Source organism: Rattus rattus, chromosome 2, assembly GCF_011064425.1.
Source record: "Rattus rattus isolate New Zealand chromosome 2, Rrattus_CSIRO_v1, whole genome shotgun sequence".
In the NCBI taxonomy this organism is placed as follows: Eukaryota; Metazoa; Chordata; class Mammalia; order Rodentia; family Muridae; genus Rattus; species Rattus rattus.
Window position 1 is genome coordinate 108,575,997 of NC_046155.1, and position 18,138 is coordinate 108,594,134.

Here is an 18,138-nt window from a genome sequence, read left to right on the forward strand (position 1 = left end):
ACCATTTCCTGCTCTTTTCTTTAAGGAATATTTTTAATTTTATTTTATGTATATGTGTGTTTGTCTGGGTGGTATGTACCATGTACATGCCTGGTTACCTTCACAAGCTAAAAAAGGGATCAGATCCGCTGATAGTGGACTATAGACAGTTGTGAGCTGCCATGTTGGGGCTGGGATTTGAAAAACAAGTGCTCTTGATGGCTGAGTCATCTCTCCAGGCCAGAATCTTCTCTTTCTTTTCTTTCCTTTTCTTATCTTTCCTTCCCTTCCCTTCCCTTCCCTTCCCTTCCCTTTCCTTTCCTTTCCTTTCCTTTCCTTTCCTTTCCTTTCCTTTCCTTTCCTTTCCTTTCCTTTCCTTTTCCTTTCTTGTCTTTTTGTTTTCAGAATTTTTTGTTATATTCCATTTTAGGGACATTATTTCTCCTTCATTCTTCCTTTGTATTGCCTGAGATAGAATGAAATTGTCAGGCTAAACTAATTATTTTAAACCAAACACCATTATTCATGATCACAAATATGATTTCTTGATCACATTTAAGAACAGGAAATACAGAGTATGTTACTGTTTTTTTGCCTAAAGGATATTTACATTGGGGAATTCTGTAGTATATTTTTGGCAGTTTGTTCTGGATAGGAAAAGATGAAGAAAGGGAATAGGAATTGAGGAATCGAATGAGTCACTAAGGATCAAAGTGATGATATGTTTATAGAGACAGTAACTTAGTTATCAATGCATATCTCACTATATGCAATGAGTAGTGAAACCCTATCTATATCTATCTATCAATGCCAGAGCAAGATTGGGGTGGGTGGGCAGTGATAGAGTTCAGTGTGTAAAGTGCTTGCTGCCAGACCTGATGCCATGAGTCTGATCCTTGGAAAGTTGTCCTCTGACCTCAGGTTTACACTGTGAGGTACCCACATGAAGTAAGTAAGTAGATGAAAAGTGTTAGAGAGAAGATTTCTTTTGTGTGTTACTTTCATACACAGAAGAGCATCGAGCAAGATTATTCATGTGTCTAAGGTCCTTGTGATTGGAGTGCTCATATTGGAGACACAGACTGCATAAGAGTTGTGCCCTTGAACAAGGGTTAAGAAGCTGTTTTCTAGTTTCTCTCACTTGCTTGTTTGAACTTTAAACTCCAATTTTTTACATTTGTATCCAAAATTATTTGAGTGCAGTAGATATTTGGTTAAATGTCAAATAAATGTGCAAGTGAAAAAGAGAATCTTAGCACAGCTTATTTTTGTTTGTTACTACAAGGCCAAAATGTCAGAAAACCGTTTTGAGTAACAATTCTCTCTGTATGAGTTATGTGTTTCTTTGTTTTTTTTTTTTTTTTTTTTTTTTTTAAAAAGTTGCTGGACAGGGCCACATCGATTGTTTGCAGTGGTTAGTTGAAATGGGAGCTGACAGCAATATTACCAACAAAGCGGGAGAGAGACCCAGCGATGTGGCTAAGAGGTATAAATTCTGTCTTCTTGATTCTATTGTCTTCCTTCTGCTTTTAGAGCTGTACATTTAGTTTCTCATACTTAGACATTTCTGAGTATTTAATACAGGGGACTCAATGATGGAATCACAGTTTTGTTTTTTTTTTTTTCCTTTTTTTTTTTATTAACTTGAGAATTTCTTATTTACATTTCGATTGTTATTCCCTTTCCTGGTTTCCGGGCCAACATCCCCCTAACCCCTCTCCATGGGCTTCCCCTCCCCATCCTCCCCCCATTACCACCCTCACTCCAACAATCACTTTCACTGGGGGTTCAGTCTTGGTAGGACCAAGGGCTTCCCCTTCCACTGGTGCTCTTATCAGGCTATTCATTGCTACCTATGAGGTAGCAGGGTCAGTCCATGTATAGTCTTTGGGTAGTTGCTTAGTCCCTGGAAGCTCTGGTTAGTTGGCATTGTTGTTCATATGGGGTCTCGAGCCCCTTCAAGCTCTTTCAGTCCTTTCTCTGATTCCTTCATCGGGGTTCCTATTCTCAGTTCAGTGGTTTGCTGCTGGCATTTGCCTATGTATTTGCTGTGTTCTGGCTGTGTCTCTCAGGAGAGATCTACATCCGGTTCCTGTCGGACTGCACTTGGTTGCTTCATCCATTTTGTCTAATTGGGTGGCTGTATATGTATGGGCCACATGTGGGGCAATCTCTGAATGGGTGTTCCTTCTGCCTCTGTTTTAAACTTTGCCTCCCTATTCCCTGCCAAGGGTATTCTTGTTCCCCTTTTAAAGAGGGAGTGAAGCATTCGCATTTTGATCATCCTTCTTGAGTTTCATGTGTTCTGTGCATCTAGGGTAATTCAAGCATTTGGGCTAATATCCACTTATCAATGAGTGCATACCATGTGTGTTTTTCTGTGATTGGGTTACCTCACTCAGGATATTTTCCAGTTCCATCCATTTGCCTATGAATTTCATAAAGTCATTGTTTTTGATAACTGAGTAATATTCCATTGTATAGATGTACCACATTTTCTGTATCCACTCCTCTGTTGAAGGGCATCTGGGTTGTTTCCAGCTTCTGGCTATTATAAATAAGGCTGCTATGAACATAGTGGAGCACGTGTCTTTGTTACATGTTGGGGCATCTTTTGGGTATATGCCCAAGAGAGGTATAGCTGGGTCCTCAGGTAGTGCAATGTCCAATTTTCTGAGAAACCTCCAGACTGATTTCCAGAATGGTTGTACCAGTCTGCAACCCCACCAGCAATGGAGGAGTGTTCCTCTTTCTCCACATCCTCGCCAGCATCTGCTGTCCCCTGAGTTTTTGATCTTAGCCATTCTCACTGGTGTGAGGTGAAATCTCAGGGTTGTTTTGATTTGCATTTCCCTTATGACTAAAGATATTGAACATTTCTTTAGGTGTTTCTCAGCCATTTGGCATTCCTCAGCTAAGGTCAGGTCCAGGAGTCCTCGGCACACCGCAGTGATCTAACTAGTGTGCACAATGCTTGTTCACCCAGATATCCTTGATGCCTTGCTGAGAAACACTGGTAGGAAGGAATAACAACAGTGAGACTAGAGAAGCAGTGCTTTGGATCATAGGTAGGGATTCACGGGAGCTAAATGTAACCTCTATACAGAACGCTGTGAGCTCATGCAGGCCATCTCTGTGTTCATTTGGCTGTTGTTTCTTCAGTGTCTGACCAGTTCCCATAGACCATGCACTGGCCACAAGTCAGATAGCAAAGGTGGGAAGCACAGTATCTGTAGTCAGGAAGCCCTAGAAACTTTAGTTCAAAGGAGAACAAATGTACAAACAAAGCTCAGTAATAAAACCATTGCCTCGCCTCACCCACCTCACATGTTGTGTATGAGTGAGGAAAACTGCCAGCTCTTCCTGCTTGTCAGCAGTGTGGCATTGAAAACAGCACAGATGAGAGTAAACGATGAAAAAGAGAATGCAGATGAATAGGACTTCAACTGTTGCCAAGAAAACCATTTTTTTATTTTTAGGAGCAGCATTTATATTGACACTTGCTAGAGGATTTGCAACATAACATTTTATTTTTGTTACTCAGAGCTGCTTGAGTTTATACTATGAGTATGGGCTATAGTGGCAGGTGAGGCTTGACCTGGTGTTTGGTTGGTCCAACAACTACTTAACCTCCGTGTAGCTCAGCTGCCCTTCAACTTCCAGTTCGGTCTCCCTGGTGCTGGGATTAGAGGTTTATGCCACTATACCTCATTGGGTTGTTTCCTTGTTGTTGGTTTTAAACGGTTCTTTATATATTCTAGATACTCGTTCTTTCTCAGAAAATATCCTTTGCAAAGAATATTTTTCTCTCAGTTGTGGGATCTTTTCATACATTTGGAACTGAGTCAATTTCAGTGAAGTTTTCCTTTTTTGGAGTATGTATTTGGTGTTAGATCTTCAAAAATCTTTGTGACTTTGTATTATATGTTTTCTTGTAGAAGTTATATGCTGTGAGGTCTATGGTTCCAATATCTATCTATCTATCTATCTATCTATCTATCTATCTATCTATCTATCTATCTATCTATCTATCTATCTATATCTATATATATCTCCAGTACTATGCATTTGCGTCTAAGTTCATTCTTTTACAAATCGATATCAATTATAGTTCTATTTGTTGAAAATACTTTCGTCACTGCCTTTGTGACTTTGTCAAAGCTCAACTTCATTTGTTTGTTTGGACAGGACTTAGTCCAGACTGGCTTTAAACTACCACAGAGCCCAACTGGCCTCTGGTAGCTCAAAGCAATGATCCTTGTGCCACCTCAGTTTTAAGTGCTGAGATTATAGGCATATGGCACCATATATCTAACCTAATACTTAAATATAGTAAAAATGGAAATAGGAACTACATCTCCAAGTAGAATAAAAAAGGATAACTGTCGCGCCCACCTCGTCCGGCAAGGAAGACGCAACACGGTTGGATTCTTCTCAACAGCCTTTACTGCAGGACACCTTCTTTGTTGATACAGGGAGGCGGCGGCAGCCAGCCCTAAGTGTTACAGCTCCAAGTGTTACAGCTCCAAGTGTTACAGCTCTCTCTCAGTATTACCGCCCTCAGTATTATCCCCGAAGCGGCAAAGCCGCCTCCTTTTTATACACTACAGCATGCTAATATCCTTTCAGGGATTGGTTGGGCACGAGTCACCCCACTGCCATCCCAGCTACTTGTCCTCCAGAGATTGGCGCGGCATGAACCTGCATGAACCTCCATTAACATAGTAACGCCCCAGCCAGACTGACGCCAGGTGCAAAACCCCACGCATGCTCAGTACTGTTGTTGGGAGGGCGGCAGATTCACCTCATTATCATACAGTTGCTGCGCCCCTACATCTCCCCTTTTTTTGTTTAATAAAATGACTGGTCTAGATCTGGGTGTCACGTCAATCTTGTCATTGCTCCTGTCTTAGGTCGTTCCTAACGATGACTCGGCCTTACCGTCGTTGGGTCACCCTATCGCCACCGGCCCCGTGTCTTAGGTTGGTCCGAGCTCGAGGAAAGTTGCCCGTCCCTGGATACAATGACCCCACATGACTGTGACAAAAAATGATCTAGGCTAACTCTTAATCTTTCAAAGAGGCCAGCCATATATTGGGAGAAGCACCATTGTCAATGGCGGTCATAGCCTGGTAAACAACCGCTTTGTGTCTGGCATGTTCCCTTTTTAAACGGCCAATAAGCCAGAGACATACTCCACATCCCAGGAGGACAATAGCTCCCCAGGCAAACATGCCCGCCCACTCCTTAAAAAAGGAGAAAGCATTGGTAACCCATGAGGTAAAGTCTTCAATTGTGATGGGGTCCAGCCTAGTGCTGTTGAGGACAGCAATCTGCATCAGCAATTGTCTTGATAGTTGCTCTGCTTTCATGGACCAGTTTCCTTTCAGATAGTTCGAGATTTCTTTGCTCTGTTGAGAATGCTGAGAAAAGTTAGCTTGCAAAGGAGTAATGCATAAACCTCTTAGGGAGGAAACGCAAGACAGCTGTGTCATATGATACAGTGCTTCAATTTGTTCTTGAACTAAATCTATCCTTTGATTGGCTAATAGAAGGCCAGATGCCAAATGAGTATTAAATTCTTCTTGTATCTCTAGCGCCATTGCAGTTCTTTCTACAATCTGATTGACAGTCTCAGCCGTCTGTATTTGATTGGTCATAGCGATTGCAGCTGTAGTAGCTGCGGCAGCAGATAGCACGATGGCTGAAATTATGGCTGCCGTAATTCCAAAATCTCTTTTAGTTCTCAGCAAATTAAGAATAGGAAAGCTATCTGGGTTTGCCTCCACTGGGATTGGCACAAAGGAGGGAATCTTAACCATCACTGTGGTGTCATTGGTGCCATCCCAGCATTCAGCTAAATAGCAGACTACATCAGAGCTATTACAATTTAAAACACCATTACTGACATTAGTGCTTATCAGAAAGAAAAAAGGTGATCTAACACATACTGAAGTACTAGTGGCAGTATTATGTTCCAAGAGGTTATTATATTGAACATTGGTCAACCTGGTATCATTTTTTCTGGTAGCCGAAACATTATACAGCGTGAAGTTCTCACCCATCAACCTAGCAAAGGGGGTCAGGGATGTATATGCCCCTTGCTCATTGGACAGCACCCATTGAAACCAAGGCCAGAGATTATGCTTGCCAGTCTTATTTTCCCCCAATCATACTGTACATGGCCAAGAGGAGGGAAAATTCAAACCCGTAGGAATTGTTTTGTTCTATGGAATGGACTCTGACATGGGGTAAAATTAGGTGGAAACCCTTGATGCGGGGGCAAGCAGGTAAGACTCTACGATGGGTAGAGCTATTCTGTGCATAGTTACCTTGCCCTGGGCGTGATGGAACACTACAATTATGCATCACAATTAGTGTTGTAATGTTCAGATCAGCAGAATTATCGACTGACATGTCCTCGCTGGGTGAAGAGACTCCCTGGGCGATTTGACTCAAAGCAGCCAGGATGATCCCGTGTTCATTTGCGCTGTCACTTATAGGATTCAACCAATTAGCTAATGTGGCTCTACGTAACCAAATACAGGGTAGGGAAGAGTCTTTAATGGTAAAACATAAGGTATGCAACAGAGAAACGTTAGTGGCGGCATACCGTTGGGGCATTTCTCCAGTTGGCACTATACAGGGAACATCACGCAAACAGGAGGTAGAGAAAAAGGTTGGCAAAACAGTAGAATTGCTATGAACTGGCATGGGTACTGGCCAGGATCTGGCAATAGCCCACAAGGTGATTGAATTAACCTGTATTACCATTCCCAGTAGTAATAGTAGGGTTCGTAGTCTCATCTTCAGGAAGAGCAGAAAGCAATTTTCGAGTCAAGCGCTCAGGCACCCAAATTGGATTTTCTTGATTCTGCGGAAAAACACAAACAGCTCCCCTAGATCTCGAGATCACGGGATCTGGGCCACACCATTTATCGGTTAAGACATCCTTCCACTTTACTTCTGCATTAGTTACAGGTGTAGTAGCAGCATGGCAATCTGCAGCAGAGCGGCCATGCGCATCCAAAATTAAGAAATTTAGAGTAAAAAGAGCTAAAAAAAGTTGTTCTTTTGGTGTTCGGCTGCTGGCAATTCCCTCTTTTTGTTTTTTTATAAGCTCTTTTAAGGTACGATGTACCCTTTCCACAATTCCTTGACCTTGGGGATTGTATGGCAATCCTGTAGTATGTTTGACCTGCATTGTCTGACAAAATGCCTGAAAGGACTTTGCAGTGTAGGCAGGCCCGTTGTCTGTCTTGAGACTATCAGGCTTTCCCCAGGCTGCCCATGCTTCTAAGCAATGGCTAATGGCATTACGAGCCTTTTCACCAGTCATCAGAGTAGCATGTATAATACCAGAACATGTATCAACAGAAACATGAGCATATTTTAAATTTCCAAATTGAGATATGTGTGTGACATCCATCTGCCAAAGTTTTAATGGGATCAGACCACGAGGGTTAATCCCCACATGAGGAGGGTGGTGAAATTGAATACAATTTTGGCAACGTAACACCACATCACGAGCTGCAGCTCTAGAGATTTTAAATTTTTGTTGAAGAGTAAAGGCAGGTACATGAAACTTTTGATGAAATTCTCTAGCAAGATCAACCGGAGCAGCATGAAAAATAAACTCTCTACGAGTACTAGCATCCACCAGGGCGTTATTACTGGTCATCGGACCAGGCAAATTAGTATGAGCTCGAATATGTTGTATGAAAAATTTATTTTTTCTGGCCCAAATCAAATTTTGTAATTCTAAAAGAATTTGACATACAGTACTAGTCGACCGAATTGGCCCTGCAATTTCAAGTGAGCGCACCGCATTAACTACATAAGCAGAGTCAGAAATTAAATTAAAAGAATCATGAAATCTTTTGAAAACTTCCAATACAATTTTACATTCTGTAATTTGGGGGGTACCTGGACCATATTGAATTAATACTGGTTCTTGAGAATCAACCATATAGGCACCTACACCTGTTTTGGAGCCATCTGTATAAATATCTAACGCTCCAGACAAAGGCTCTGAGGCAGTGATCTTAGGAAAGATCACTGGATGTTCAGTAAAAAATTGTAGCAACGGATCCTTAGGATAATGATTGTCAAACTCTCCATCAAAACTACAGCGCAATATGGCCCAATCATCTATTAATGCACACAATGTTTCTATCTGAGCAGTTGTATATGGTATAATAATTTTCTTTGGTGAAAATCCAAAATGCTGAATGCAAGATTTAACGCCTAACACAGCAAGCTGTGCAACAGCAGAAGGGTAATATTCAAGAGTTTTATTAGGAGAAATATGGGGATATATCCAAAGAAGTGGACCTTGTTGCCATAATACTCCTGTAGGTTGACGAAAAGTTCTCAGTATACACAAAAGCAGATCTTCCTCTTCCTTGTACCTTCTTAGCATTGCCTTTTCTAGTCTTTCTTCTACTTTCCTCAAGGACAATCGTGCTTCCTTGGTTAAAACACGAGGTGAAGTAAGCTGAGAATCCCCTTTCAGGATCTCATAAAGTGGTTGTAAATCTACATTGGGCATTTTAATATAGGGTCGAATCCAATTTATGCTTCCTAGTAATTTTTGAAAGTCATTTAATGTTTTTAAATGGTCTTTTCGTAATTCGATTTTTTGAGGAGAAATATTATGAGGAGTGATTTTTGTTCCTAAATATTCTCCCATTTGGCCCATTTGAACTTTTTCAGGTGCTATGAACAATTGATTGCTTTCAAAGCGCTTTTTAACCACTTTCGATAAGCTACTTCTAGGGTGCCATGATCCCTAGCAGAAAGCAAGATATCATCCATGAAATGAATCATCCTTAACTTTGGGAATTGGTCACGTACAGGCTGTAGGGCCTGTCCTACATAAAGTTGACACATAGTAGGACTATTTGCCATGCCTTGAGGCAAGACCACCCACTGATAGCGCTTATCAGGTTCCTCATTATTTATAGATGGCAAAGTGAATGCAAATCGCACGCTATCTTGCGGAGCAAGAGGGATAGAGAAAAAGCAATCTTTTATATCAATAATAATAATAGGCCATTCAGCAGGAATGCTGGAGAGTAATGGTATACCTTTCTGTACGGGACCCATTATTTGCATTTGAGAATTTATAGCTCTTAGATCATGTAATAACCGCCATTTTCCTGACTTTTTCTTAATAACAAATATGGGCGTATTCCAGGGTGATCTGGATGGTTGAATATGTCCTAATTGTAATTGTTCGGATACTAATTCGACAGCAGCAATTAATTTTTCAGAGGATAGAGGCCATTGAGGAACCCATAAAGGCTCCTCTGTTTTCCATGTAATGGGTATTCCCCCCTCAATGGCCCCTAGGAAAAACCCAGACCCGTTCTGTCATGTTTCTGTTTTGACCATACTGGGTCAACTCGTCCTTGTAAGTTCTTTCCCAGACCCTTTCTAGGCACGTAGCCCATTTTTTCCATCATATCTTGGACTTGTGGGGAATAATCATTTGTCAGTATCATGTTCAGCTCTACCAAAACATCTCTACCCCACAGCGTTACTGGTATGTCTATAACATAGGGAGTAATCTTTCCTGATCTTCCTTCTGTGTCTCTCCATGTCAATTCTTTGGAGCTCATTAAAGGAGCCATTTCGTACCCTAGACCACGCAGGGCCTGAGATGATGTTTGTGTAGGCCATCTGGGTGGCCAGTCATGAGCAGAGATGATACTACGATCTGCTCCAGTATCCAATAGACCAAGGAATGAACGTCCCTCCACAGTCAATGTTAACATTGGACGATCACCCAGTTCCAATGAGATAAAGGCAAATCGGGAACCTGTAGATCCCAAGCCCCTATCCCTCTACTATTTTCAGCAGGAAAGCTCTTATGTAAGCTGGGCAGTAACAGCATTTGAGCGATTCTGTCTTCATGGGAGATGGCAGTGACTCCCTGGGGGGAGGCTACCAGCACTTTTACTGTACCTAGATAATCAGGATCAATTACTCCGGGTACAATCTGCAAACCTTCCAGGGCAGAGGAAGAGCATCCCAACAATAGCCCAACTGTATCTTTAGGGAGGGGTCCTCTAAAATCCGTATCTACAAGCTGCACTCCCATTTGGGGAGTCAGTACGAGTCTGGTGGTGGAGTGGAGGTCCAGTCCTGCGGAGCCTTTAACGGCTCTCCTCGGTCCTTCGGGTGGCGAAGGAAAGGCCAAGGCCTCTGATCGTCCTGTCCCTGTCTGTCGCCCTGCAGAGCCCCATATATTTGAGGGCCCTGGGGACGTGGGCCCCGCTGTCCGTTTTTTGGCTGTGCACCACCATATCCTGTCACTAGGGGTCGGCCATCCAGGTCTTTCACCGATCGACACTCACTTGCCCAGTGGTTTCCCTTCTTACACCGTGGACATAGTCCAGGCTGCTTGGGTCTATTGCTAACTTTCCCCTACTCCTTTCAGAGCACTGTTTTCGATAATGCCCTTTACGGCCACATTGGAAACAGGTATCCGGGGTAGCGTTTTTCCCAATTTGCCCACCGGTTGCTGCAATCCCAGCATTGGTCAATGGTCCTCCCAGTTCCCTGCAGACTTTCATCCAAACTTCTAAACCTTTATGTTTGTATGGTGTTATGGCATTCCTACATTCTTTTGTACATTGCTCATATACCAGCTGCTTAATGCGAGGCATGGCTGTATCAGGGTCTCTGAAGATCTTGGTAGCAGCCTCTACCATGCGGGCCACAAAGTCTGAAAACGGCTCTGTGGGCCCTTGCAGAACCTTGGTAAGGTTCCCGGAGACTGCGCCCCTATTAGGCAGTGCTTTCCATGCCTTGATGGCTATTCCATTAATTTGGCTATAAACTTGCTCTGGATAACCGGTCTGGTCCAGAGCGAATCTCCCTAGACCCAATAGCATGTCAGCATCCCAATGTCTCTGAGGGTCTGCTCCTGAGGCCAGATTAATGGCGGCCTGAGCATTAGCATGTTCAAAAAGATAAGATTTCCAATCCAAGTATTGACCTGAGGAGAGGCAGGCCTTAGCCAGACTCCCCCAATCCCCAGGGGTGAGGCAATACCTAGCAAGAGCCTCAACTTGAGCCACAACAAAAGCTGCACTGACCCCATAAGTTCTAACCGATTCTGCCAATTCCTTTATAGTCTTAAAGTCAACAGGTTCATGATATCGTTGCCCATTGGCGTCCAAAAATACCGGGAAACCTAATCCCATTTCTCTCCATACCTCTGGGCAAAAGGAAGTACCTTTTGCAGGCCTCGCCATACTTTTATGTTGAGGGTTATACGGAGGTGCGGTTGGTATAACTGTTTTTTTGACTAATTGTCCGCCTCCTTGCCACGTGGCGTTAACGTGTGGCCAGTCCGGATCACATCTCTCCCCCTCATACTGAGCAGCCTCTTCCTCAAGATCAGCCTCATCATCCTCACTAAGCTCTGACTCATCTGACATTTCTAAAGTCAAGGCTTTTAAGGAGGGATATATCTTATCTATTTCCTGGTCCTGATTATCTTCTTTTTTTATCTCTGCCTTCTCTCTGTTCCTTTTGTCTCCTTTTCTTTTCCTTTCTTTCTTTTGGACCTTTTCTCCCTCTGACATACTTTCTTGATGCTCTGCAAGGATTCTCTGACCTGTTCTAATGACTTCCTCACATCGCTTATCCTCTAAACAAGCACGGACCATTCGCCAAAGAGGCTTTGATCCGGGTCTAAGCTTGCCCTCTGTGGCTTCTTTATCTAGATCCCTTCCCAATTTGTCCCATGCTCGCAAGGTAAGAGATCCTGATACTATAAACCACGGAGCACAACGATCGCATTCATCAAGAAAACTTGACAAGATTTTCCTTTCAACTTTGAGCTTACGCCGATTAAGGAGCTCCTGGAGAGCTGTCAGGAGTGGGCTGGAATGTGAGCTTCCCATACTCAATGAACTTATTTACAAGAGGTTTTAGCAAGCTGGCCTGTTTGTTTATACCCAACTCCGTAGCCTGGCACCTGTTGGCTACTCCGAGCAAGTGCACTCCCGTCCGGGTCGGTGGCAATTCAAAAGAAAGCAAACCCACAACACAAAGACGAAAAGAAACAAAATTATAAATCCTGCCCACAAAGGATCAACTTGAAACATTGCTGCAGACCGCAGACCTTTCAGCCTCTAACCCAAGGCTCCCATCGTCTCTGCTCACCTCCAGAGAACTTTATCGTCCCTTACCGGGAACTTTTCCGACGTCGCTCGTCCTGAAGGTTGAAGAGTTCTGAGATCCACGAGGATGTCCTCGTCCCCGTACGGGCCACCACTTTGTCGCGCCCACCTCGTCCGGCAAGGAAGACGCAACACGGTTGGATTCTTCTCAACAGCCTTTACTGCAGGACACCTTCTTTGTTGATACAGGGAGGCGGCGGCAGCCAGCCCTAAGTGTTACAGCTCCAAGTGTTACAGCTCTCAGTATTACCGCTCTCAGTATTACCGCGCTCAGTATTACCGCCCTCAGTATTACCGCCCCGAGCGGCAAAGCCGCTCTCCTTTTATACACTACAGCATGCTAATATCCTTTCAGGGATTGGTCGGGCACGAGTCACCCCACTGCCATCCCAGCTACTTGTCCTCCAGAGATTGGCGCGGCATGAACCTGCATGAACCTCCATTAACATAGTAACGCCCCAGCCAGACTGACGCCAGGTGCAAAACCCCACGCATGCTCAGTACTGTTGTTAGGAGGGCGGCAGATTCACCTCATTATCATACAGCTGCTGCGCCGCTCCCTACAGATAACTAAGGTAACTTACAAGGCAAATTAGGATATTAAAAATTATTTTAGATAAATTATTAATAAAATGTGGAATGGGAATAAGGGGAAACTAGCAGGAAGATTGGTAAGAGAGGGAAGGTATGTAGAACTAATAGGAAAAATAAAGTTCGAAGGAAAAAAAGTAATTAAAAAACAAGACGGGGGTTGGGGATTTAGCTCAGTGGTAGAGCGCTTGCCTAGCAAGTGCAAGGCCCTGGGTTCAGTCCCCAGCTCCGAAAAAAACAAAAACAAAAACAAAAACAAAAACAAAACAAAAAAACCAAAACAAGACAGGGATAGTAGCGTATGCCAACATTCTGAAGGTGGGTGGGCAGATCCCTGTAGAATTCCAGGCCAGCCAGGGCTGCACAGCAACACCCTGTCTCAGAACAAAGAGAAAAACAAAAACAAAACAAACCCCAACAGCCATCATTAGTCCTTTCCCAAAAGCAGATGGGAGATTCGATGTTTTCCCCTCCAAGCTGCGTCTTTTGACATGTGCTGGAGTTGGGGTAGTGGGCAGCAAGTTGTTTTCCTCTCTGTTCCAAACAGGTTCTACCTGAAAGAACAGTGTGGAGGCTGGGCCCTTCTAAGCTTTACTGAGCCAGGCAAGAGCTAGGACAGTGACCACCAGTGGCTCAGTTCATGCCTTTCATCTCTGTACGTGAACCTAGACTGCAGCAAGTATAGGAGCAGTGCCCCCATGTACTGACGCAGTGCACCTCCCATGTGTGCTTGGGCGTGGGAACATCAAAACTATGGCATACTTCCACTATTTGTCTCCAGGGGGTGAGAGTGAAGAAGGTGGTCAAACCCACACAGTCTGCAAGGGGCATGATGCATGGGCACCGAGGACTCTAACTCTGTGCTCTAGCAACACTAGTCTATTCCAGCTCCTGCTTATAGCCATTTCTCAGAGGTCAGGCTACCATTGCCAAACAGAAGTTTCCTTGTTCCCCTCTGTATGCATTTCCCAGCTTTGGAGATCTGTAGCAGTAAATCTATGTTCAAATCACAGCCAGTTTCTTAGGCCCACATTGACTCTTGCAGCAAGCACTTGTGGAGCTTGTGAAAGAGAGGCCACTAGCACTTGAAGATATGAAGGTACAGAGCCCCTGGTTTCTTCAAGCCTGAGGTTCCATGGTGGCATCTCTCTTAAGATGGTTGTACAGCATAGCACACTGAGCAAACGAGCAGGTGCTGGGACCCTTTCCTGTGCCTGTCTATGTATAGATCCAAATCTGCTGCCTCAAACTAATTTTGCACAGTGCTAGATTGTGCACCCATGGATCTTTCCCGGGTTCTCTTCTTTTTTTCTTAAAGCCCCAAGGGGAATTTTCTTTCTTGTCCCAAGCTGTGCTGCCTAGAGGTAGTGTAGTACTAGTAGCACTGCAGTTCTTTGCTTCTTCCAGAATTTAAGGTACAATATGTCTGGATTTGAGCTGGTCACTATCCATCCATTGCACATGTTTGTAGCTACTCCTCAAAGTTCTTTTTTCAGTCTTGTGAAGATACAGGAATGTTCTGGCTGTCTCCAGTCTACCATAGCCCCTTGCTGTCTTCCCTTGTTAGCCTGACAACGCTATATAACTTTATTACTAAATTTTGTGTTTGTTCTTGTGATGCTGGGAATCAAACCTGGGTACTTATACATACTAGGCAAGTACTGTACAACTGAGCTGTAAACCCTGCTGTATTGATAGCTCTTTAATAATTTACTTGCTGTGCCTGAAGAAAAATAAGAATGTACACATGTAAATGTATAGTTATAAAGCTATGAGTGTATTGGTTTCTTTTGCACTTCTGTAACCAAATTACCTAATCAACAACCTGATTGGAGAGAAGCTTATTTAGGCCCATGGTTTCAGAGTGTTTCAGCTCAGCACAGTTAGGAGGGCACAGCAGCCAAGGCTCACTGGGGAGAGGATGTGGCGGTGGTTGTTCACATGCAGGAAACCTGGAAGCAGACAGCTCTGGCCTCCCAGGGGTGGGTATACTCTTCAAAGCCTTATTCTGTCAGCCAGGCTTCATCTCCTAAAGGCCTCCCTCATAGCACTGCCACAAGCAGGAGACCTGACTGGGCATTCAAACCATGAGTGTATGCAACATTACATATTTAAACAATAACAGTGTGGAAAATAGAACTTAATATTCTCCATGTCCTAGAAGAAAGTGTCACGTATTCAGTTAACATTATGGGAAAATAATGCTTGTTTCACTTATTTATAACAAAATTTCTAAAATTAAGAATGTATTATTAGTGGTTTAATGAAATGTAAAAAAAGCAAAGAGAATAGAAAACAGAAGGAAATGTCATTATTCCTTTAAATTTCAAATGTGCTAAGTGCTTTAGGTTGAAGGATGAAGAGTAAGTTAGTAAGTGGTTATGGTAAAAACTTTAACTCCAGAATTCTGTCATCTGTCTTGGACTAGCAAAAGGAAATAAAGTAGGGAATCAAGTAGGATTTCTGGGCTCTGCAGCCCATAGAGTAGTTTTGTTTAGAGGCACACTAAGTGTTCTTTTCATCTGGGATCTCCTCTCCCATTTGACTTTTAGCAGCAGCACTTGTGGGGTTGCTTCTCAGCAGGAGTACTCTATATAGTATTCAATAGCCAAGGTTCCCATGGCTGGGCGCAGGTCAGATCTCAGTGATCTTCAGGTGCTGACTCACTTCCTTGCTTGGTGGTGGGTTGATAGAAGTGCATGTATGTAAAATTGTCCAAGTTAAGTGTGAACTGCAGTTGAGATGTATGGATGTTTTGGATCTGGTTAATTATTAATTCTTTTTTTTACAGATTTGCCCATTTGGCAGCAGTGAAACTCTTAGAGGGGCTACAGAAATATGAGATAGATGACATTGAAGGTGATAAAAATCATATAAGTTTTTTCATAAGGCATGGTGTTGAAGGAAGCACCGATGCCAAGGATGACTTATGTCTGAGTGAATCAGACAAAGCAAACGCCAGAAGTAAGTATGCTACCTCTATCATGTGTCAGCCACTCAAAACTATAAGTCACAGGACTGGGGTAAATCACTGGCTGTACTTCCTAGAACTGGTGTAACGGTGGCAAGGCGGCATGCTTCTATAATCCCAGTGCTCCTGACATGTGATGGGAGGCAAAGACTGGGTAATGCCTCAGAGCCCGAGGGCCAAGTAACCTGGAGTAAGCTGGAGTATGCATCCATGAACAACAATGAGAGCCTGTCTCTATCATGAATGGAAAGCAAGAACCTACACTGGAGGTTGTCCTTTGAACCCCAAACATGAGTTGTAGCACATGCTTGCCTGAATGAACATAAAAGAACATGTGTACATATGAATGTGTGTTCACAGACAATATGTATCAATCATATATACATACCATAAACCAAGAAACAAACAAACAAAGGCAGACAAATGCTAGGGCTGGTGAGCTGGCTCAGAGGCTGGTTAAGAGCTCTTGTTCTTAACCATATACATAAGTAAAATTTATTTATTGTTAAAAATAATTTACTTATTAAATAAAAATTAGTAATACACATAAAAATTAACAATCAGGCCTATTTTTTTACTGCAAGTTTGGAAATTATTCAGATAACACTGTCTATAAAGAAAAGTAATTTGGTATTTTCAGAATCAAAAATTAGTATTTTTGTCCTAAAAGTTATTGAAAGTATATATAAGTGTAAGATATGGTCTTTAGAATGAAAGAATGTAACATGGAAACTAAAGAAGTTAAATAAGACAACATATTTAAGTGGATCATAAACATGGCAAAAGCCAAGTCAGGAGTGATAATGTAGCACTTGGGAGCCGAGGATCCAAGTCTGGGCTGTATAGCAAGCATGGGCTGCAGAAGTAACTGCTTCCCTCCCTGCATTTCTAAGGCCTGTTGGTAAATGCTATTTTTGTAAAGATTTATTATTTTCATTTTGTGTGTGTGTGTTTGTGTGTGTGTGTGTGTATGTGTGTGTGTGTGTATTTTGCTTGTATGTATGTCTTAGGTCTCTTCACAGAGGTAAAACATTGAGATGGCCACTAAATGTGGGTGCTCGGGTCCTAACTTGAATTCTCTGGAAGAGTAGCAAGTGCTCTTAACAGATGAGAGAACACATTAATTATGTTTCTGTTGCTACATTCCATAACCAAGCATCTTAGAGAAGGAATGGCTTATTTAGGCTTATAGTTCCAGAAAAGTGTCAATCCTGGCAGGGAGGTATAATTATAGTAGCAAGCTGCTAGCTACCTGCAGGAGCAGGAAGCAGAGAGCTTTGAAGGAGAGAAAACTAAATTCAAAGCAGTGGGAGGCTTTTTAGCTCTTAGAGCCTAATCTCATTGACTTCTTCCTGTAAGGCTATACTGCTTAAATTTCCCAATCAACTAGGGACTCTGTTCAAATATCAGGGGGATATTGTCATTCATGCAGTAACAGCCATGGTAATTGATTTATGTTTAAAGACTGTCATTCTGACTATTGAGAGTATAGTAGACTAGAGGGTGAGAAAGAATATAACATTTCTAGTCTCGATTATTTTCTTGATTATAACGGTAAGTTTTGCTTCACTGCTTTGGCTCCTGGTGGATCTCACATGTGTACACACACACACACACACACACACACACACACACACACACACACACACACACACACAACTACAGTCCGGATACACAAATATATACACTTACACAGAGTCCACACACACACACACACACACACACACACACACACACACACACACACACACACACACACACACACACACTAGCTTATTTTTAAAATGCCTTTGCTACCTCAAAGGCTGGGCACTCCTAAACTTTTCCCTACTACTCCAGGCCCAATTGGGGAAGTGACCAGTGGACCCTTAACCCGAAATTTCCCATGGTTGATTGGCTTTTTCTCCTGCTGCTCCTGTGTCCCATTCTTCTACTTAGAGTCATTGTGATCTCCTCTGTTTCTCTCTGCATTCTACCTGTGCAACTCTTAAGTGTACCACCCTGTGTTGTTGTTATCTTTATTGATCCATCAAAAACCAATTGGGGACAAGGACCTTCAGTGTCTGGTCATGGAGATTCTCGATTAAATCAAAGCCTTAGAACCAATCTCCAACATATGATTACCACTTGGAGGATAATTAGATTCCATTTAATGGTGTCTTAGTATGCTCAGACTGTTGTAATTAGAGACTGGAAAGTTAAACAACAGAAATTTATTTCTTGCAATTAGGGGCTGGAAGTCCTAACTCAAAGTCTAACATGATTGTTTTATGGAGGAGGACTTGCTTTTGACTATGATATGACCATATCCTCAAATGAAAGAGTGAAGAGGGCTTGGGGGCAGAACAAAGATGCAAATGTGGTCCATCTAAAGTGGACTCCACTAATGATATTAATCCC

The 18,138-nt window shown here is 42.8% G+C and overlaps 1 protein-coding gene across 2 annotated transcripts in view; it reads left to right on the forward strand.

Annotated features, from left to right (window-relative positions):
- Positions 1–18,138, forward strand: part of Ankrd42 (ankyrin repeat domain 42) — a 51,802-nt gene that overhangs the window by 24,449 nt on the left and 9,215 nt on the right. For both annotated transcript variants that reach the window (XM_032893217.1, XM_032893216.1), the window contains exons 8-9: positions 1,360–1,465; positions 15,559–15,731. In XM_032893217.1, coding sequence (XP_032749108.1) covers positions 1,360–1,465; positions 15,559–15,731 — 279 coding nt within the window. The remainder of the gene's footprint in view (positions 1–1,359; positions 1,466–15,558; positions 15,732–18,138) is intronic.